General features: G+C 43.2%; 1 protein-coding gene across 8 annotated transcripts in view; it reads left to right on the top strand.

Annotated features, from left to right (window-relative positions):
- Svil (supervillin) overlaps window positions 1-23,501 on the top strand; it is a 190,962-nt gene that overhangs the window by 38,876 nt on the left and 128,585 nt on the right. For 2 of the 8 annotated variants that reach the window (XM_035442780.1, XM_035442779.1), the window contains exon 2: window positions 12,612-12,699. Coding sequence is in view for 6 of the 8 variants with exons in the window: in XM_035442778.1 (XP_035298669.1) it covers window positions 18,749-18,773 (25 nt within the window). In the remaining 2 variants the exon portion in view is untranslated. Of the gene's footprint in view, window positions 1-12,611; window positions 12,700-18,637; window positions 18,774-23,501 lie in introns of those variants that run through there. The other 6 variants (XM_035442778.1, XM_035442777.1, XM_035442782.1 and 3 more) reach the window with 3 other exon arrangements.

The following is a 23,501-nucleotide window of genomic DNA, read 5'->3' as shown; positions in this document are numbered from 1 at the left end:
ATTACAGGAGGCCCTCAGGATATGCAAAACAAGGCAGTGGATTCTCTTCTGTTGACAATGACCTTGCCAACACCTTCCCTCTTAGCTCAGAGAGCCCCATTTCAGAGCCAACTTCTGGAAGTCTGACATAATAAGTGTGTATCGTTTTAAACTGAGAACTGTGTAGTAATTTGTTACATGAATTAACAAATGTGATGTGAAAGCCTGTCTTTATTTTGGAAACATAAAACTCTCATATACATATATGTATATATATGGGAAATTTGTGGAATATAAATAACTTGAAAAATCTTGTCAAAATTAATTCTGGGATTTTTATAAGCCAGTTGTGCTGGAGGAAGGGCAGGGATGAGTCTCCCTTCAGTTCCCTCCCTGTCCCTTTCTTTCCCTCTCCCCCTCCTACCAGGCAAGTTGTCTCCTCTTCCTGTTTCTCTCTCTCCTCCCCCTCTCCCTCTCCCTCCTCTTTCTCCCTCTCTCTCTCCCTTCCCCCATCTCCTATGCCCCTCCCTCTCTCCCCCTCCCTCCTTCCTCTTTGTCCTACTTATTCCCTCCCTCTCTAGTAGCCTAGGTTGGCCTGGATCTTCTGGCCTAAGCCTCAGGAGTGCTGGGATTACAGTGTGAGCCACCACACCTCAGTGGATTGTCTTTCTTTACTATCTAGTCCTCACTGTCTAGATCAATACCTAGATCTCTCAACAAAATAAGGAAACAAAACAAACATCAGCTGCTTTTCCAGGAAGTTATCGTAAGTGGAAGCGCATCTCCCTTACTGGATGGCATAGAATACCCAAACTCTGCATTTTCATTTGGAAATGAAAGTCTTGGTTAGAATTTAGGTTGAGATGAAACAAAAATACATGGTTTAAATCCTAATCTGAAAACTTAAGACAGGCAGATCCTCCAAAATCTGATGCTTTTGAATTGCCACCTATCGGTGCCACAGGTGGAAAATTGCCCATCTGTCCTCATGTGATGGTGTGGCAGTCAAAACATAGGCAGCATGCTAAGATGACAAAGTTCCTTTCAGACCTGGGAAGTGGCATGGGATTTGTGTTTAGCTCTGCGTCGCAATCCCGAGGCACTTCCATGTGTACATAAAGGGATCCCTGAATCTGAAACATACCCTGCATTTGGAACTATCCCCAGAGTTTTATCTTCCATTCCTGTACTTCCTGCCACTGGAACTTGTCAGTAGATACATGGAGTCACCATGTTAACCTGCCCTTGGCCTGTCTGCCCAAGCTCATTTCTAAGTTTTTCTTCCTAACTTTGATGTACTTTTTCTTTTTCTTCCTCCTCCTCTTGTATAACCTTACTAGCCTGTCTTTACTCCATCTTCCCGAGCCCCGCCGCCACGTGTGTGCTTTCTGCCAGGCCGCCCGAGTTCTGTCCGCCTCCACCTTAAGGTCCCGGGTAACACAGAGAGACTTATATTAGGTACAAATGCTGCTTGGCCAAAGACTAGGATTTCTCATCTGCTAGCTCAGTCTTAATTATCAACCATAAACATTTATCGGACGCCAGCTGCAGACGTCTTCTCCGACTGAGCTAGCCGCTCCTCTTAAAAAGAGGCCCTGTGGTCCCCCCAACCCTTAGGCTGAGTCAAGAAACCTCTCTTAAAGGAATCCCTGGAGTCTCTGCTTGTCTCTAGCAAAACAAAGACCATCCAAGAAAATGCTGCTACCAAGAAGTGCTTGTCTCTGTTCCTTTGCTTCTAAAATCTCTTTTTAAGCTTTTGTGAAGTTTACATGGAAGTTCGTAACACTACCGCCAGCTGCCTGGGTTCTGCCTCTGCTTGACTAGTCGCAGAAGGCAGCTCTGGGTGAGAACACAGTATCCTAACCCTAGAACTCTGGAGGGCTGCAGGCCGTCTCTGGAATGCAGAGTCCAACTCTCAAGAGCTCGCAGGACAGTACCAGCGAGCGTATGGAAGCTGCTCTGATGCTACCCAGCAGCTCAACAGGGCAGGCTGCAGAGGCAGGTTCTTTCCCTCTTCCTCTGGGAACCTCGGGGCATGAGGCCATCCTACTCACTGACACCATTCTGTAACGATAAGTCTTTACTCCATCTGAAACTCCTGAGACCAGGCTGGCTTTGAACTCACAGAGATTTACCTGTCTCTGCCTTCCCTACAAGCATTAACAGTGTGAGCCACTATGCTTGCCTCATTAAGACTCATTAATATCCAAGATAAACAAAAATAGTCTTTTTAATGAAACTTTGTTTGGGAAATTATGGTATCATTTACTAATAAATTCCTAAAGTGACTGGCATAGCATCTTCTAGAAGCAAGGCTATATCTAGTGTTGATCTATTTCTCCACTCATCCTCTGGCCCCATCTTTGCTGAAATACCTGTCTGCACCTGGTCCTGGGAGATGAAAGGAAGAGAGCTGAACTTCCTCAGGAGAGCCCACATCCTAGGTGGGAAGGCAGGCAAGGGAAAAGGTGGAGTTGAGATGATTCGATTGTGAGAGGAGCCCCTGTCAGCTTCCCAGGGAGCATGCTGCATAGAAAAGGGGCCCTTGAGACACTGGGGGATGGTGGCAAATAGATACCAAGAACTGGGGTTGGGAATCCTGTTTCTGTGGGCCACTTTTTGGTAACTTTTCCATTAATTTTTCTCCCATGATAACCAAGATATCCTAGTTTATGAACTTGTACATACAATAGCTTAGATATCACTGGTCTTAAAGGTTCATAGCATACATTTTCATGAAGGACCAGAGAGTGAATGTCTCATTTTTAAGTGTCTTATCTGTCATTCTTATCTAGCTATGCCATTGTAACATGGTGTGTGTGGGGGGGGGGGGACAAAGCATAGGTAATATGGAAATGATTAAGCATAGTTTTGTCCCAATAAAACTTAATTGACAAAAGAGAGCAGCCACTGGGTGTGGCCCTGCAGCTTGCTGAGCCTTGTTCTAGAACAGTTAGTGGAAGAATCATTGTTTGGAGTTTTCCCCAGAGTGAGCCTATAGGTTTCAGTAGCTTCTCAGGTTGAGCCATTAATACCTGGGAGTTGTGTGAATTTCTGAGAGTCTTCTAGAATCCAACAAAGAAATGATAGCAGTCTGGATTCATAATGGGAACTCAGATTGACTCAATTTTCCAGCATTTCACATCCTGGTTAATATTTAACAGACCTCTAAGATTCCAGATCTAATCCATCTTTAGGTCATTATAGCACAGGAATCCAAAAAGAAAACCACACTAATCCAGTCTCGGCAGAGGGCTTGACACTGAGTGAGTATGTGTGTTTTAACTCTAAGGTATTTGAAAAATAGCAATGGAGGTGATTTGTTTGGAGCTGTTGGGAAGAAGTGTGGTGAATATCTGAACTGGTGACCTGTTGGAAGCCTAGAGCACAAGAAGAAGCCAGGAACAGCTGGTTAGTATAAAACGAAGGCTGTGTGAAAGGAAGTCCCAAGTGCAGATTAGGAAAAAGAATGTATCTTGACATCTTAAAGCAGTAAGCCAGGAAAATCTGTCTTTAATAGCACATTCTGTGGGAAAAGTCACTACACTCAGAGGTTTGAGCAATCACTCAGAGCAAAACAGTACAGTTTTTAAAGGATGGGTCTTCCAAGAGCACATTCTAAAATCTATGGTGTGGTAGGGCGTTAAAGGACTTCAAAAATATCATGCCAGGAAAACACGGGGACGCCATCTGAGTCGCCTCTGCTGGCCTTATGTGGCCACAAGGTGTCTGTCTGTTTCTTGGCTGATAATGGAGAAGTGAATGATTCTGGAAAACTTTTTTTTTTTTTAGTAAAACTTTAAAAATGAGAAGCAGATGAAGTGTCAGATGGCTCTGAGTGGCCTGAACCATTTTCTCTAGGAACAGATGAAAAGTGAAGCCTGTGGTCTCTGGAGACCCTGGGCCTGGCACTGTGCGGCTTATTTGATCTAGCTTCCCAGCAGGCTCTGGGCTATTGCTTTCAGGGGTGGAATGGAGGAAAGGATGAGAGTTGATGGCTTCCTGGAAGAAGCCATAGGAGGAGGCTACAATTATTCTAAGCAAAAATAATTTAAGCCTTGTCTTGGGTTTCGAATCCTGGATAAGGACTTTGTCTTAGATGGAACATGTGGCTTGGGGACAGGCTCAACGTCCTGTCATGTGGAACCTGAGCCTCACCGGCCCACCAATCATTGAATATCACTCTTGAAGCGATCAAACGGATCTGCTCCACACACTTGTGGATTCATTCTTGCCTCTTTAAGGTTAGCTACAGTTTCGAAAAACTCAAAACTTCTTGTAAAAATGTCAAGCTGCTGAAGGAATAATCCTTAGTGTGGGTGTTTACCCAAAAGACCTTTAAACCAAGTGAATGTGGCTGCGGGTTGAGCTTTCTTTGACTCATAAACCAAGTGAGTTATGGGTTGAGTTCTCTTTCCCATTGGACAAATCTTTCTAATAAAGGGAGTATGGTAAGGGGACAGCCATACTCTATCATCTTGTTAGTACTCTTCTGCTCCCCCGAGACTTAAATAAGAAGTCTTCAAAAAAACATCGTGACTGGGTTTCATTAAGTTTTGACGCTTTTCCTAACTTTGCCAGAAATCTTTGTTTGGGGAAAGTTTTCTAATAGGGTGTTACTTTCCATCACTATGACACATACCCGAGATAACTTCTAAAAAGATAGAGTTTATAATTTTGGCTCGTAGTTTCAGAAGAATCGCTGGCCCCATTGCTTTGGGTCTGTGGAGTGTTAGTGCTGGAGCATGTGGTGAGACACAAGCACTTCAAGACAGAAGCAAAAAAAGGTACTGAAGTTCCCAAATCCCTTTGAGGGCACATTGTCAATGGCCTGAACAGTACCCACTAGGCCCCATCTCTTAATAGGTGCAGTCACCTCCTAGTGTCACCTCAGGCAGGGAACAAGCCTTAATGTATGTATATTTAGAATACCTTTAGGATACACTTGCCCAAACCATGGCAGGAAGTGTATAGTTTCTTATAATTCTCTCTCTATCCACCTCCTCTCCTATGTATGTATGTGTATGTACATGTAGGTGTGTGGGCATACATAGGCCAAAAGGTCAGTGTCAGGTGTCTTCTTCAATCTCTACCTTATTTTGACAAGGGTCTCTCACTGAGTCTAGAGCTGATTTATTGAGTCAGCTAAACTGCTGGCCATCAAGTCCAGGGGTCCTCCTGTCTATGCAACCCCTGGACTGGGGTTTGCAGGGGGATGTTGACATGTTCAGTTCTTTTTGGTGTTCCTTGGGATCTGAACTCAGGTCCTTAAGCTTGTGAGGCAAGCACTTTATCCACTGAGCCATCTCTGCAGCACTCAAAATATCTTTCTTACCTTGTATAGATAATAGCCTAGTCAGGGGAGATAGCATAGCAAGTGCAAATTAATATCTAAACTGGTCCTAAGTAAACTATTTTCATTGTAAAACTCTTAGAGTCTTTAGCACTATTTGAGTATAAATTACCAATTCTTTATCTTAAACCTGACCATTAACTCTTGATACCAGTATACTCAGATAGTTGCTGTTGAATATGTAACAAGCCCATCCAGCATCTCTCATTTACCAGGTTCCTAGTCTGCCCACTGCGTCACCACCATCATCACATCCATTCAAAGGACCACCCTTAGGGTCCCGCCATGACTATTTGGTCCTACTGCCAAACTCCTGCTTCCTCTTGCTGACCTCTCTCCCTATTCTCCAAACTTTATTTTCTTTGGAGTGACTAGATTTTGACTTTCTAAAACTAATAAACTTCTGTCCTTACTGCTACAAATCTGTGAGGGGTATCTGCACTCAGCTGTTTCCAGCCACCCTGTCCTCATAGCCCTCTGAGTTTTCTTCCCTTCCTACCCTCTATTCCAGCCAGACTGGCCACACTGTTGGTTCCTTTAACATCTGTCTCCCACTCCCATCTCAAGAGCTGGGAATCAGGCCTTCTTCCTCTCTCACCTGAACATGTTCATTATTGATATGTGCAGGCTTTTCCTAGAACTCCCCCAAGCCTCCACTCCAGTTTAATCTCCTCGGAGACACCTGAGCATGATGTAATCTAAACTAGAAGCCCTCATGCCTACTGTATTCTCCATTGTGCTTTTCTGACACATTCAGTTTATATGGATCAGTCAATTCATTGGTCCATTCATATATTTCACTTGTCCATTCATGTATTTCCTTTGTCCATATATTTCTTTTTTAGTTAAGTTACTTTCAGAATATGTAGCCTTGGTAACAAGGGCTTTGGTGGACCACTTGATCTGTGTTACTGGGCTCACATGGGCCAGTAGTACTGTTGGGTATTGAATCAAGGAAAGAGCCAGATTTGTGACATTGTTTTGAGCCCGAGTCTCCAAACCAAACCATATTGCAGTTGTTTTTCAACAGTGCTGTGAGTTTTCTTTAAAAAAAAAAAAACTATTTTCTGTATCACCCAAGGCTTGCCATTCCACACCCAAGATGTATCTTGTTTGATGTCTGGTGGAAAGACTTCAGTGGTAACTTTTCATTGAGATGACAACACTGGAAGGCAGCAATAAGCTGTAATGATAGCCTGTGCTATCACTGGCTTCCCTTCCTTCAGCCTTGGTTACCAGGCACACATTTAGCATAAGAAGAAAGAGATATTCTCATCCATTTGTAATACAGAGGTTCCCACTTAGGTGTGGGTGTAGCTTCCATGATGTTCTACAGGGAGTCTGAACCCGTGGCTTTCATCAAACCATGGCTGTTAGCAAACCCTATACAAACAATAGTTTTTTCCTTATGCACACCTAGTTATGATAAGTTTAACTTATCAATCTGTACATTAGTAACTAATAATAAAATAGACTGGTTATGACAAAATTCTGACTTGTTTGTATGTGGTTCTCACATTATCTGATTGTCCCTTTGAGTGTTTATGCTTTTTATTTCACTTCTTACCACATTACCAATATCAATACTACTGTAGTTGGGGCCAAAATAAGGGTCACTTGAATACAAGCACTGGGGACACCTTGATAGTTTATCTGCTGAAGTGACTACAAGTTGACAGCAGGTGGGTGCTATATAGAATGTGGAAAGTCTGGACGAGGGACTGAGCCAGATTGGGTGTCCTCACACTGCTCATTCCATATAACCCAAGACTATATAACCTATCTACAGCATTCTATATAACCTAAGACTACATGACCTATATGCACACTCTGTATAATCCAAGACTATATAACCTATCTACAGCATTCTATATAGCCTAAGACTACATGACCTATATACACACTCTGTATAATCCAAGACTATATAACCTATCTACAGCATTCTATATAGCCTAAGACTACATGACCTATATATACACACTCTGTATAATCCAAGACTATATAACCTATCTACAGCATTCTATATAACCTAAGACTACATGACCTATATACACATCTGTATAATCCAAGACTATATAACCTATATGCACACTCTGTATAACCTAAGACTATATAACCTATATGCACACTCTGTATAACCTAAGACTGTATAAACTATATACACTGCTATGTATAACCTAAGACTATATAACCTATATATACACCACTCTGTATGATCTAAAACTATATAACTTGTCTACACCACTCTCTATAATCTAAGACTTTACAACCTAAGAAACTGGTTCTGGAATTATCCAATTAAGGCAGAACTGAGAATAGGAGAGGCCCATATTCAGGGCTGTCTAATACTCCAGGGGTCCTTTAGGTCATGTCATATGATGAAAGGAGATTTCATTCCTACAAGCGTAGCATCCCCACCAGTAATCTTCAGTAAATATAGAGTGAAGAAAATGGGAGCTTGAATCTGCTAAGCAAATGAGCTTCCTGTGTGCTGGATCCTGAAGGTGACAGTTTGTTGATGTGATTGCTGAGTCACTTTTAAATGTCAGTGATTGCTGCATAATTTAGATGTAGAAAAATTCTCTCCTTTTTAGTGTGCGGCTGTGTTATAAGTGTATGTAGTTGTGTGACTACCACATAATCCACACACAAGTATCTGTCTGCTGAAGAGCCCTTGTCCTCCTTTCTGTTTAAACCTATGCCTCCCTTTCCTCATCTGTAGAGAGGGGGGTTGATAATTGGAGCTAGAGATGACTAGCTGTTACTACATATATAGTGTTGAGAGCAGGTGTTGTGGTCATTGTTAACAGTGCATCCAAAAACCTGTTTCTCATGTTTGTCACTCCGGTGTGGGAGCCGGACACCTGTTCACTTCCTTCTCTGCCTTTTAAGAACAAGGGGAGAGAACTGTTCAAACCCGGAATGATTCTTGTTCATTTGACAAGCAGCAGCTTTCTGATAACTGGTAGGCTAACCTCAGATGGCCAGCACCCTCAGAGGAGTGTGTTTATATTTCCATCCCTTGACTCAGGTCCCATGGTTTTAAAGCTCATTGTGTCTCTGGTGTAGCATACTTAGTTCTTAGACTCATGGAGGTGCAGGAGGAAGCTGCGGTTTCTGTGATGCTCTCTTCTCTCAGCCAGTTTCCTCCATTAGAAGGGTTGAGTTACAAGTTTGATGAAATACTAGAGCTACAAGTTTGGGGAGTCTTTTCCTTCTTTTTTTTATGTGATAATTCGTATATATTTTTTGACTTTTTTTATTTGAATTACAAACAAGATTGAATTACATGACAATCCCAGTTCCCTTCTCCCTCCCTTCCTCCTTTTCCTTCTTTTTTTATGTTGCTCTTTTAACTAGCTTTCATACTGACTAGCTGGGCTGGCCTTGAACTCAAGATCTTCTTGCCCCTGCCACTGAAAGCTGGACCCCTACTACACTCTCTGCTTAGAAGTTTTGACAAAAAAATATTTTTTGAATGTTTTTGTTTTTATTGCTATTTCCATTCCAAAATTGTTTCTTTGAGCACTGCTTTGCAACTTTATTTTTGACATTTCCTCATAAAGTAGTACACTTTCACCCACAGTTTCACTTTTCATGGTTAAAGGAACCGTGGCTAATGTCATCCAGAAATATGAAAAAGGAATTTCCAGAAATAAGTGATATTTTATATTACATGCCATATTAATGTGAATCATCCCTTTGCCTAGGGTATCCAGGCTATATATGTTACCCTCCTGTTAGTTGCTTAGTAGGTATCTGGGTTGTCAGAATTTGTCACTATCTGTAGTTTGGACACCCACTGTTCTTGGTCAAGAAGAAACTAATGTAAGTGACTATTTGTCAACAAAAAGACTTGACCTTGTTTGTGTTTGTGTCATGGGGCTTGAGCTTAAGTTTGATTTTAGGGAACTGTGAGCATACACACAAACAGCAAGTGGGCTCCACCCATGCCCACCCATCCACTTAGAACTGGGCTGTCCTGGTTCTATTCACGTGTCTACATGATCACTGATGAAGCCTGCTCTCTCTCTCTCTCTCTCTCTCTCTCTCTCTCTCTCTCTCTCTCTCTCTCTCATTTCACTCTTGGTTTAAGAGTTACCTCAAGGGGAACAAGGAATTTTTGTTGTACTAAACATTGTCTGTAGGTTATATATAATGTCCACAAATGCACGTTCACTTCAGATTGTGACTTAGAAAATATAAGGCACGATATACCTCCAGAGAGTATGGTGGGGAGGGGAAGGATCCGGTCTGAATCCAGATAACCTTCACCATTTTTCCCCATCATTTAAGTACAATTCCTTGATACCATCTCACCAAGGTAACTAATTCTCAAGAGCTTCAAGTATGAGGAACCACACGTTCTAGCGGCTGCGCTTTTAATAATATTCATATAGTGCAAGAAAACCCCTGCACTGAGCATGTACAGCCTCTCCTTAGTGGTATTCTAAAAGCAGTGCAGTATAACAATGATTTCCATTGGCCTTGCTTGTTAGGTATTACAAATCATCTGGGGATGATGGACAGCTCTGGGGAAGTTGTGGCTAGGTTTTTCAAATACTCCATTGTACTGCTCAAGGAACTTAAGTGGCTGTGCACTTGGGTATCCATGGGGAGCCTGGAACCAATCTCTGAAGGATGACCCCACTGCCACTATCCTTTTCAATGTATGAATTCTGTAGAGAGGTGCCTGAGGATGAAGCAAGGCAATCTGGGAAGTTCTCCCTGAGAAAAAGCCTGAAAGGCATTGTGAGAATTGTCTGGGAGTCTGGAGGAAGTGTCCAAGGCTCTATGGAACTAAGAACCTGCTTTCCTTGCTTCTGGGCATCCTGGGAGGAGATTGAGAAATACCCAGAGTTTAGAGCCAGGTCCCATGACAGGGAACATTCCTCATCTCTAGAACAGGGACCATCAGGGGCCCAGACTCAGTTTATGAGAGGTAGCTGCCCCTGGGGTAATTCAGTAGCATGAGAATAAACACACTGGAAGCATCCATAAGCTATGAGCAACTGCCTCTATCAGCTGAAGCCTTTAGAAGCCCTGCCCTAGAGCTAGGCCTCACCCTTCCCAGAAAGTGCGCTCGGTATAGAATAGGCCTCCAAGTCAGGCCAGGGCCTCTGCACAGAGACTGAGACCAAGTGAAAGTGGGGGACCGTGAGAATGAATGAGTGCCCTGGAGGCAGACAAGAGCTTCCACCTGCCCTGGACTTTCAACTCTGTCTCGTCTCGTTCTTATTTTATTACATGAGTACCTGCATGTAGGTATGTGCTGCTCATTGTGTGGCCAGTACCCCCAGAGCCCAGGGTGTCAGGTCCCCTGGAACTGGAGTTATGGGTGCTTGTGAGCCACCTGGTGAGGTGATGGGAAAGGAATACTAGTAGTCTTCAAGAACAGAAAGTGCTCTTGACCTCTGAGCCAGCTCTCCACCCCCCCTTCCTTTTTGTATTAGCCATACTGGGCATTTATTTAGTGCCCCATTTTCTTTTGTTTTCTTTCTCCAGACCACCCCCCCACACACACACATTTTTATATCTCTTTGAGTAGATTTTTTAATTTCAATCTGTCACTAGACTTGGATTTCCTCTTTTTCTCCCACATTATCCTGACTGCGGGGAACGGACCTCCCCCCACTGCTCCGCCCCCATGAAGGTGCCATAGATGCCAAGGAAGTTTCTTTGTCCAGTGGCCAGGTCTGTCTTTTGTCTTTGAGCAAACTGCATTCTTTCAACAAAAGAGTGGCTTGTCAGCTTTCAGACTCCTTCCTGGTACTCTGGCTCCACTGAGGAATTTCTTCTACCTCAGCCTGCACTTACACAGCCCAAGGTATCTGTGCACACCAAGTTTCCAGGCCTTTGTTCTCCAGGCTCTGGAGGGAGGTGGCAGACACAGATGTGCCATCTGGGCAGAGATGACAGTCCCTCTCTCCTTCCTGTGGCTTCTCCTTCCCTTTCTCTTCATTCTTATGCCCCTCTGTGGCACTCCCCTTCTGAAGCAGCTACACTCCTCCATAGTTAAGGATACTGGGGAGGAGCCCAAGGGGGAAAGGCAGTCTCTAATTGTTCTAGCCCCTAATTGTTATAAGACCTCCAAAACATTTTAGTAATAAACAGATTTGTGGGGAAAGAGAGAACATGATTTAAAATATATATATATATATATATACTTTATTACTTTATTTATTTTATATATATATATATATATATATATATATATATATATATATATAATCAGTCTGTTTAACTCTGGAGTTCATAACATGACAGCCATCTAAGTGGTTTCAGGTAATGAGTTAATGCCTGTCTGAATTTCACCACATGGTAGTGATAATTATTTTCCCTTGTGGAAACTTCACATGAGCTACCTAACTGCCACCCCTTCACCCAGCACAGGGTGGCTCCTTCATATGTTGTGTCTGCCTCTGGTTCCGGAAATGAGCCCCATTCTCTGGAGACCAGCTACAGAACATTTCTACCATGAGTTGGAGTAGCTCTGGCCTCCACAGTGGTGGGGCATTTCCAGCCTTCCACCCATTACAGGATACTCAGTGCTCAAGTGAACCCCTTCCTAATGATTTCAAAATAATGGTACAAGGAAGTGATGGAGAGACTTGTCATGAAATAGGTAGAAATAGCTTGGGAGTCTATAACAAGCACTTCAGGCCTGCAGCTCTTTGCTTTCCTCTGCATCTTGGGGCAGGAGCCTTGCTTTGTCAGCACCTCTCCCTTCCTAGCTGAGCCATCATAATGCCACATAGTCACTCTGCCATTTCAAATATGAGCCATGATTCTCCCAGTCCAGCCACTTTGTATTATACAGGATACATGGAGGCATATATGTTGACAGTCACTCTACCCTAGTACCTTCTAGTGCAGGTGTGATATTCCCATATTCTCTAACCTTTGAAGAAAGCATGTGTTCAAGATTGTCCCACACTGGACTCAATGCTCAGAGACAATTAACTAAATCACCCACTCTGGATGCCTTAGGTGTCCTGCTCTAACCTCTGTGTGCCCAGCACCTCTCTGTCTCCAAGAAATCCAGTCAGCATTGTCAGTGCCTCTTGGATGTGACATCTAATTCCTAAGGAGGCTATCTGCCCTTTTACTTTCAGGTTTTGGTGTGTTTAAGAGAAAGTCTGTGGACTGAGGTGGGCTGATTTTACTCCTGTGCCTGCACCTTGTGACAGCAGCCAAGGGTTGGACAGTGTTTTATATCATTTGCTGTTGCCTTTCTTAGACCTCAAAGTAAAAGCTTTATTCTCTCCCTCTTTCCCAGCGAGTTCAAGTGGATAACTTGGAAGACAAGAAAGCTGAACAGCCGATGATGAGGGCATCCACATCTGAAGCCATGATTATTCGTTAAGGTGGGTCTTTGGGGGGAGGACACACACATTTTGGAGAATAGCACAGTACAGGGCTGGTCTGTTTCTGAGAACAGACAAACGCACATGGTGAAGGGTAGCCCTGTCTAACATCCAACCAAATAGCTTTGAGAAGTGTAAGCCTGGGGTGAGCACATGTCCCCAACTTACAGAGGGACATGGTAGTTCTCAGCAGTCCTGTATCCTGTTGTTCCAATGGAGACTGCCAGGAAAGTGAGGTTAAAGGTAATGTTAGCATTTTTTTCTGAGCTGAGTTGTAGTCCTGAAAGAGCTCTGACTGGCTCTAAAGTAAACTTGCTGGGGTTATAGACAAACTCTAATTATGTAGTTCAGGCCGATCCCAAAATCATGATCCTCCTGCCTCAGTCTCTTTTTCCTTTCTCTCCTTTCCTTTCTTCCCTCCCTCCCTCCCTCACTCCCTCCCTCCTTCCCTCCCTCCCTCTTTCCCTCCCTTCCTTTCTTCCTTCCTCTTTATCTCTGTCTCTGTGTGTATGTGTGTGTGTTCCCATTCATTTATACATTCTCAGGGTGTGTTCATGAAAAGTGGTCAATTTCTTTGTGCATAAACTAAATTCATAGTGCAGTGATGTGTCCAGCTTAGATTTTCTTCAAAGTTTACTGGGACTTTAAGGATTCTTGTGAAGGAGTGGATACACACTTGTTTTTTTGTTTTTTTTGTTTGTTTTTTTTTTTTTTTTACAGGATTGTTACTTAAGCCTTTGCTGTCATTGCCACACTCCTGATTTGTTACTCATTTTTAGTGACTGCCTTCATGGGCCTTTACAAAGTATTCAGTCTAACCCTTCCACATAAGCTAATTTCACGGTGAAACTGCATATATGTAGAGATCCCTATACACTCTAGTCTGCCTCAGTCTCTGGAGTGCTGGGATCACGGACACATCCCATCATGCTCAGCTCACTTTAGATTTTAATAAAGGAACAGAGCCAGTGCAGAAAGCTAGGCAGAGGCATACTTCTGGGGACTGTTGTTGGCTTGCCTCAGAATGTTATTTCTCAGAGTGTTTCCTGGAGCATAGCGTCTAGACTGTTTATGCAGTGGGCACTGGTGTTGTTGTCAAGTGACTGGGGAACATTACATCGACTAAATGGTGTGTCTCAGGACTAATGGACCTTGTCAGCCTCCATGGCTACATGTGGTCAGCAGTGCTTGCCATGGTCCTGTGCAAATTGTGGCTTGTGACTAGCATTCCACTTGTAAATTTTGATATTTTCTGAATATCAGCCACAAGTGATACCAGAAACTAAGGATATAGTTATAATGAAATTGGCAATGTTTATATGTAGAATGTAAATACAAGTGAACAAAAGGAATTGCTAAGCCACAAGGGCTTAAGAGAATGACCCCCTAGAGCCAGGTGGCCCAGCTTTAATACTGGGTGGGTCTGACTTTTGTATCTTCCTGATGGTAGAAGGGTTTGTAGCCTCTGTCCTTCATGTTCCTCACCTACAGAGAAGTGGCAATCATATCTGCCTCATAGGAATGGTTGTGACAAGGACAGGAATTATGAGTGCCTGCAGGACTAGACTATATACAGATGCCATCAGATTTGTTCATATAATGAAAGTAGCCAAACACTGTGATTCATGTCGAAGGTTCATATATATGGTGACTGACTGAGGAGAGATGAAAGGCCTTACAGTAGAAACTTCACATACGTGAGAAATAGCAAGCTAAGCATAAGGTAGGCAGAGGGTATGAAAAGTAAGCAAAGGCATGGGATACCCTTTTTTTTCAATCATTGGACATTAACAAGTATTCTAAGGACTTTGGGCTCCAGTCTTACACCATAGAATTCTCAGGCTTTCTGCTCAATTGGACTGGCAGGTCTAGCACTACATTCTCAGTTCTGAGAGTTTTGTACTTGGCCTGAGCCATGCATCAGTAGTGCATCCTTGAGTCTCTCCAGCCTATAGGTGGCCCATTGTGGACTTAGTCCTCATTGTCACAAGATCCACAACCCCTAATTATTCACCTATAATCCATCCATCCATCTACCCATCCATTCATTCATCCACACATCCATCCATCCATCCATCCATCCACACATACATCCTCTCATCTATCCATCCATCCACCAATCCCTTTGTCCATCTGTCCATCGTTTGGTTTGTCCATCTCTTGGTTCCATCTCCGGTAAACCTAGAGACTCTTTTGCAAAACTAATGAGTTTAGAAAACTAGTATAGTATGTGCTAGAGGTTATAGCCAGGGCAGTTATGCAAGGAGATGAAATCTGAGACTTTCAGATTAGAAAGGAAAAAACAGAGCCATCTCTGTGTGCAGATGGCATTATTTTATATAAAAAAATTCTTAAGAATCCATTAGAGTATGAGAGATAATGAGCAAGTTTGTAAGGTTATAGGATATATAACCAATGTAAAAAAAAAATAGTTGTACCAAAAAAAAAAAAATGTAGCCAGGTGTTGGTGATTCACCTTTAATCCCAGCACTCAGGAGGCAGAGGCAGGCAAATCTCTTGTAGCCTAGTCTACAAGAGCTAGTTCCAGGACAGCCTTCAAAGCCACAGAAAAACCCTACCTCAACTCCCCCACCGTCCAACCCTCCACCCCCAAGCCCCATCCAAAAAAAAAAATCAGTTGTACTTTTTAAACTTTAAATGAATAATGTAAAATGAAGTTTCTTCCAAGTAGTGGCACAACAAGAATAGGAATAAATTTAGCACATGTCAAAGAGAATATTCTTCTCTGTGGAGTATCATTGAACTAAATTTAAAAAAAAAAGAAACAAGTAATTGTGAAAATATCCTACTCAGTACTTCTAGCAGGGCATAATGGCACATGCCTGTAAACCCAGCATGCAAAAGGTAAAGATACAAAGAGTGGTGAGTTTGAGGTCAGGCTGGACTACATATTGAAGCCCTGTCTCATAATTAAAAAATAATCAATACTTGTCCAATTTATCCAAAAATTTGATTCAGTCTTTACAAAGCTTCAGTTGGATCCTTTGCTGTTAATACTACCATTTATGTGGAAAATCGGTGGAGCCAGGACAGCCACAACAGGCTGTAAGAGAACAAAACAGAAGGTTCAGCCTTCTCATTTAAAATTACTAGAGTAGTCACGACCAGGCATCAGGTTAGAAATGAAGGCACATAGGGTATGATTGAGGGTCTAGAAATAAATCCATACATTTGTGGTGAATTGATTTTTGCCAGTTTAGCAAAAACAATTCCAAGGGTAAGAGTGGTGTCTTTAGCAGAGGACTCTTCCAATGGGGAAGAGCAGTGTCTCAGGGCCCTGTGTGTGACAGGAGCAGAGGCTGCCCACATGCAGAGAGGGAAGAGACTGAGTCCCTACCTTACACCTTGTCACAAGAATGAATTCAAGATGGATCAAAGCTTAATGTAAGAGCTACAAGTTTAGAAGTGATCGAAAACTTACAAGAAACTAGAAGAAAACATACATTTAATGATTTTTGATGGGTGTGGTTTTTAAGATACAATATCAAAAACACAAATGACAAGAGAGAGATGGATGAAGTGATTCTCATTAAGATTAAAAGCCTCTGTTTATCAAGGTGCAGGAACAAGAAAGTGAAAGGACTGGAGGGGCTGGCTGCTAAGAGGTCAAGCACTCCTGCCATGCAATCTGAGGACCAGTGCTTGGAACCCAGCACCCATACATTTAAAAAAAAATTAATTAAATAATAAATAAATAAATAAATAAATAAATAAATAAATGCCAGTGTGGTCCTGCACATGTTTGTAATTCTAGAGGGGACAGAGATAGAAGGATCTCCAGGGCATGTTGGCTGCCAATCTAGCTGAGAAATTCAAGGTCCAAGTTCAGCAAGAGACCCTGCCTCCAAAAAGAAACAAGTTGTAGAGTAGTCGATAAAGATAGTGGACACTCTTCGGTGTGTGCATCTACACATACTTGTGTGTATAACAACCCGAGAGAGACTGGGCATTGGTGGCCCACGCCTTTAATCCCAGCACTCAGGAGGCAGAGGCAGGTGGATCTCTGTGAGTTCGAGACCAGCCTGATCTACAAGAGCTAGTTCCAGGACAGCCTCCAAAGCCACAGAGAAACCCTGTCTCAAAAAACCAAAAAAAAAAAACAACCTGAGGGGCGGGGGACGGAGGGAAGGAGGGAGAGGGAGAGACAGAGAGAATCAGAGACAGAAAGACTAAGATAGAGAAGACAGAAACAGAGAGAGACTAAGATAGTGTATGCTTTTTGGAAACCGCTGACTGTGGCTCTTGCCACCTCCATTAGGTTACCCCCTCACTCCCAGGCTTCTTTAATAATTAAGATGATTGAAAATTGCTTTTAGAGACACATGTTCCTTCAAGTGACAACTCAGTCTTCCTTCCTGTTGGGAAACTTCCTGGGGAAACAGGCTGCTCCTCAGACTGGAAAGTCTTATTGATATGTTTTAAGCAAATATCGTAGTTTGAGCCTAAGCACAGAGGCTCATTTGGATGAGTCTAAGCAGTATTTGTTTTTCCTCTTACAAGGTGTGTGTGTGTGTGTGTGTGTGTGTGTGTGTGTGTGTGTGTGTGTGTGTGTGTGTACTTGTTTGTGTACTTGTGTGTGTGCATGTATGTGTGTATGTGGATGTGCACACATTCTTTGTTGAGTCAGAGTTTTCTGTTTGTTTTCTCACTATGTATCCCTGACTGGCCTGGAATTCATTTTGTAGATCAGGTTGGCCTCTAATGATGAGTCAGATTATTTAAAGTTATAGTTGAGGGTCACTAGCTAAAACGTTCAACTTTTTTTTTTTTTAATCTGGAATATAGACAATCTGTCAGTCAGTGAAAACTTAAAACCCCTTGTTTTCTCTGACTGAGTTGGCATGGAGCAAGAGAATTCTCTCTTTTCACTAGCCTCAGTTAATACCTCTTGGTGTAAGCAGTTGTGTATGTGTGTATGTGTTGTTTATTTTTGACCCATGAACTGGGAGTTGCTTGGTTATATTTTATTATACACATAAGAGGTATGTTTTGGGGGGTTTGAGAAAAAAATTTCCAGTATTAAATGTGGCTATTCCAGAAGAGGAATCTTAACTATCTAGAACACAGGTTCACAGGGTTTTAATATTTATTATTTTGAAAAAATGAGTGTTAAAAAGATAGCTCGGCAGGTAAAGGGGCCTACTGCCAAGCTGGGTTGATGACCGAGTTCAATCCCTAGGACCTAGAGGCTCTGGTAGAAGAAGAAACTGACTCCCACAAGCTGCCCTCTAATCCGCACACAGGTGCCCACACATATATGTACCCATGCAAATAAATTTTTAAATGTAATAAAAACTATAAAAATATTAATTTTGTGAGTTACTTTATGAGATGTTTTATGCTGTCTTCACGGAAGCCCTGACTTTAAAACTTGAGTGTGTTTTGCTTTGTTTTTTAATTTTGTTTTCAGTTGGTTTAGGACTTTAGTGTCTATCAACTTGCAATCACAGGAGAATTGAGTGCTTATCTAGGAGGGATTGTTTGACCTTTGACCCAACCTGTTCACTTTGCTCCAGGGCTGTGCTAAAGAATACTTTCGATTGCTTGATATTTCAAGAGTAAGAGAAAGTGCTACAAAGACAAAGGGTTGGGAAGTCTCTGCTGGGGACTAAACCCTAGAGCCAGGCTGCAGCAGGTCTCATCATGGCCAGGGCCAGGCCAGGCCAGGCCGGGCCAGGTCAGTGTGCTTGTTTTCCGGTTCTTCTCAGAGCTGCTGTGGGTAGCAGGTGCTGTTAACATGCAGCTGCCTTGATGGAGGAGTTCCGATTCCATCTGCTTAGGGTGGATCTGTGCAAATCGCTTTGTTTCTCAGAAACATCTTATTTGTCTTGGGCAGTAGCCAGGCCTCTAATGTGGGTGGTGTGTGCTGTGTCATAAACCTCAGGCCCCAGAGCCTGAGCCTTGCCTTGCTGTCAGCTCAGACCTTTGTGTGAAGGCAGCCTGAAGCTTGTGGGAGACTTCAGGGTAGAGTGAAGGAATGTGCTCTTGCTTGTGTGGACAGATGGCTGAGGTAGGGTGAGCTGGTGACATGAAAGGACATCAGAAAAGGCCAGGTAAGGAACTTGGAGCTTTCCTAAGCAGTGCCATGGAGTTGTGTTGGGACAGCTGCTTGGTACTGCATGGGCTGGGGGAGGCCTTCAGTTGTCACCCATTCTTATGCTATCAAAGATGGTTAGTTGGTGATGATGTAATTGGCTTCTGGACAGTCAGTTAAACATGCCACTAAAATGCTAAGTGAAATTGTACGTCTGTCTTCCCTCCCGACTTCTTTCTCTTCTCTCCTCCTCCTTTCCCTCCATCCCTCCTTCCTTCTGCTGTTAGCTACCAAAAAGATCAAGGGTATCCAACTCTCTAGCAGGCAAAATAAACCAGAAGATAGCCCTTATAAAGAGATCACTCTTTTAAAATCTTTCATTAAATCTAAATAATCTCTAGGCCTAATTTATAATAAACTTAATCATGGGGTGGGAAGGAAGAGTGGTGAACGGCTGTGCTACACCTTTGTGCTTCTGAATGTCACTCCTGCGTATGCACTCTCTCCCTGTCCCAGTCTCCCCCTCACACACACTCACTGGACCTTGCACCCTACCTATAATTGCATGAAAAATAGGTCACACGAGCTCCAAAGGGCAAACAGAACGTGCACTGCAGTAAAATAAGAGGTTGACTCTAAATTGGAACAGGTCTTAGTGTTTCTCATTTCAATTTCTTTGGATTGTTTCACTAATTCTCTTTCGCTGGGCTTAAGACTTTTCAAACATTCTTTGGCCCTGGGAGGGAGTTGTATAACCATAAAACTTGAGAATCCTGGCCCTGGAATAAATGTTCCTTTAAAACCCCAAGGACAGAAAATTGAATACAGCTGTGCAGAAGAAAAAAAAAAAGAAGCAGAACGATGGTTCCAGGCTACAGGCATCCTGACCAACTTTCCCAGGGCTCTTGGGCTGTGGTTCCTTGGAGATGGGAGACAAGGTGCTGCTTCAGGGGAGGGCCAGGACCTCCTGAGAGCTGTGCTGGGTGCAAGCAGCTCTCTTCTTGATTGTCTTCTGCTCAGGCTGTGGTCTTCCCCACAGAGGATTGGGATTTCTAGGTCATTTTGTGAGACATCATGATTCCACAGGACTTGCAGGCCTAGTCAAGTAACCTCAGAGCTGAAAAGCAGCCCCCCACCTCCACTCTGGGCCAGAAGAACAACAAGAGTTCCGCTTTGCTCCTGTGGCTATGAAGCTTCATTGCCCAGTATGAAAAGTCTTCAAATGTGGTCCCGAGAACAAGGCATTCCCCTCTCATAACCTCAGCCCATGTATGAAAACCAGGATGTCCATTCTGTTGTTTGCCTGGTTGGGTCCCTCTATTTCGGCTGTGGTTCTCAGGGAGCAGTCACCATGGGCCCTAACCTTGTGGCAGCCTGGCATTAATCACTTCTCTCTTTGTCAGAGCGTGTAACTATGATTTGTACTTCTTCCTCTACAAGATTAGATTACTGTAATTTTCATATCCTGGATGGCCCACTAGGGATTTCAATTAATACTCATTGGTACAGGAAGCAGTCTCATGTTTCTGGGGAGAAAGGAGTAAACTTGCCTGCTTGGCCATCATCTGAACACATTAGGCAGGGCCTCTCTGAAAATCGATCCTGCCTTGAGGACTTACCATATCAGATAGCTGTCCATGAAGGTTGCTGTGCCTCTTGTGAGTACGGTCCCTGTGAGGTGGATTTGCTTAAGTGATGCCAGGTCTGTGGGATAAGAATGCATGAAGAGAGCCAGGGAGCTCCAGGCTGACATCAGACTGTTTAATGAGAGAACTCTTCCCCAAAGAGGCTCTTTGGAAGGGGGCTGACTAATTCAGCCATGTGGGACCATCTGCCCAGAACCACCTGGGGTGTGATCACAAGGCAGGAAGCAAGAGCACCATAAGGGTGCAAATCTGCCTTCAAAACACCCTTAAATTTTTTTTCCTATGGGATATATATCTGTATTGTGTGTGTGTGTGTGTGTGTGTGTGTGTGTGTGTGTCTGTCTGTCTGTCTGTCTGTCTGTCTGTCTGTCTGTCTGTAGGCTACAGGTATAAGGTGTCTTCCTCAGTCACTCTCCATTTTAGTTTTTGAAATAAGCTCCCTCATTGAACCTTGAGCTCACCTATTAGGTGAGCTCACCAGCTAGTGAGGCCCAGTGGTCCTCTTGTCTCAGCCTGTCTAGTGTTAGAGTTACAAGTTGTGCCCATCTTTTATGTGGGTACTGGGGATCAAACCCATGTCCTCATGCTTGTATAGCAAGCACTTTACCAACTATGCCCTCTCCCCAACCCTAAAACTTATACCATTGTAGTTTTTCAGCAAGTATTTATTGAACCTATCTTGTAGGCACTATTCTAGTCTCTGGAGACAGACAACAGGCCACAAAGTGAACAAAAATGTCTGTCCTCACATATGTTGTGTTTCATGAGCCCATGTTTCAGTGGAGCCATGAACAGATGCATGGGTGGAAAGGGAGTCATAGGGAGGAACCCTGTAGTAACTGTGGTCATGCAAATATATTGATTTCCTCCCTTCTTCCCACACAATGAACCTCGCTTTCTCTCCTACTGTGACATGGACCATGTGTGCTTTTGAGCACAGTCATGGGTAATTCACCTGGCATCAGGACTCAGCTAGTAACTCCAGATTTTTGAAGGGCTGGTCTGCTACACCAGGTCCTTAAAGAGGGAAGATCAAGTGTGCCTTGTTCTTCTCTTTCTGTTTTTTTCCTATCTATTGAGTCTCCTTTCTTCTCACTTGACTCATGGACCTCACCTCTCTTGTGCACGCTTCCTTTCTGGGTCCCTTCCCTTCCCTCCCTCCCACCCCTGGAAGCTATCGTGGTTCTGCTTTAGGGAATTTGAGATGGTGCTTTGCCTGGGAATGACAGAATCTTGGTTCTTGTAAAACTGACTGCAGCCACAGAAGGAGACTTCATCCAGGCCAGTGATTTTCAGTGCCTGGACACAAACCAAACCTTCCCTAATGGCAGGGAAATGAGAACTCTAAGAAACAGAAGTGCATGTTTGATGAAACTAAATCTCAACTGCCTTCTATATATTCCCATTGCTTATATTTCCTCAGCTGTACTGTTGGGGACCTGTGTTCACAATGCCCAGGTGAAGCCACAGACACATGCAAGGTGTGACAGTACAGTGCCATAGAATTGAGTGTAAAGTGGAGAACTCAGTGCTGTAGCATCCTGTAGCATCCTGTACTGTGGAGAGCCAAGTAGGATTATTACGCTGTGGAGGGAATGAGCATCATAGAATGACCATACTGTGTCATGTCCAGCACCATACAATGGTTGAGCCATGAAATGTTCATCACTGTATGATTACTGTATTGTGGAGAGTCCAGTGTTATGGAATGACCGTACCATGGAGAGTCCAGGGCTACAGAATACGATGGTGAGTACAGTTATGGTATAGATTGTATAGTGCAGAGCCCAGTACTGAAGGGTGACTGTACCATGGAAAGCCCTAAGCTGTAGAATATTGTACCATGGTGGGTACAGCTCTCTAGAATGACTTTACTGTAGGAGTCCAGCTCTGTAGAATGACTGCACTGGGGGGGGGGGTCCAGCACAATAGGATTACTGTACTATGGAATGTGCAGTGATGTAGAATTTCTGTTCTGTAGAGTGCCCAGTGCTATAGGGTTACTGTACAATAGAGGGCACTTTAGGTTACACTACCATAGAAAATTGAGACTGGAGAATTACTTTATTATGGAGTGTCCATTGTTGTAGAATGATTGTACTGTGGAGTGTCCAGGACTGTTGGATGGCTATATAATGCAGGGTCTAGCATTATAGAATGATTGTATCTTAGGTGTTCTAAGGATGTAGAGTGACTGTATCATGGAGTATCTAGCAATTTAGAATGAATGTGTCATGTAGGATCCACTCAGGAGAATGAACATACTGTACAGGGTCCAGCTTTATAGAATGATTGTAGAGTTAAGAGTTCAGGACTGTAGAGTGACTATGTTGTGGAGACTTCCACTCTGTAGAACACTGGTAGTGTGGAGGGTCCACATGTCTATAACAACAGTAGTGCTGAAGGTTCAGAACTTCAAAATGACTGTCCAGTGGAGTATTCAGCACTGTTAACTATACCATGTAGGGTCCAGTGCTGTAGACTGACTGTACCATGCTGTGTCCAGTGCTATAGAATAGTTGTACCTTGCAAGATCCAGTGTTCCTGCATTACTGTGTTGCCTAGTGTCCAGGGCTGTAGAATGACTGTACCATGGAGGGTCCAGTTCTGTACATTAACTGTACTGTGGTGAGCCCACCTCTGTAGAATGATGGTTCTGAGGAGAACCATGTTCTGTAGAATGACTGCACTGTCAAAGGTCCAGAAGTGTAGAATAACTGTACTATGCATGGTCTAGTGCTGCAGGATGACTGTACTCTATACTATAGAATGACTGTACTATGCATGATCCAGTGCTTCAGGATGACTATACTCTACACAATAGAATGACTGTTCTATACATGGTCTAGTGCTTCAGGATGACTGTATGCTATCTATAGAATGACTGTACTGTGAAGGATCCACTGCTATAAGAGTAATTATACTCTATACTATAGAATGACTATACTCTACATGGTCCAGTGCTGCAGGATGACTGTACTCTATGCTATAGAATGATTATACTATGAAGGATCCAATACTCCAGCATAAGTGTGTTGGGCAGTGTCCAGTGCCATAGAATGACTGTACCTTGGAGTGTCCACCTCTGTAGAATGACTGTA

The sequence above is a fragment of the Cricetulus griseus genome, chromosome 3 (assembly GCF_003668045.3).
Source record: "Cricetulus griseus strain 17A/GY chromosome 3, alternate assembly CriGri-PICRH-1.0, whole genome shotgun sequence".
Taxonomy (NCBI): domain Eukaryota; kingdom Metazoa; phylum Chordata; class Mammalia; order Rodentia; family Cricetidae; genus Cricetulus; species Cricetulus griseus.
Note: the sequence above shows the minus strand (reverse complement) of the source record. Positions and strands in the feature narration are given on the sequence as shown.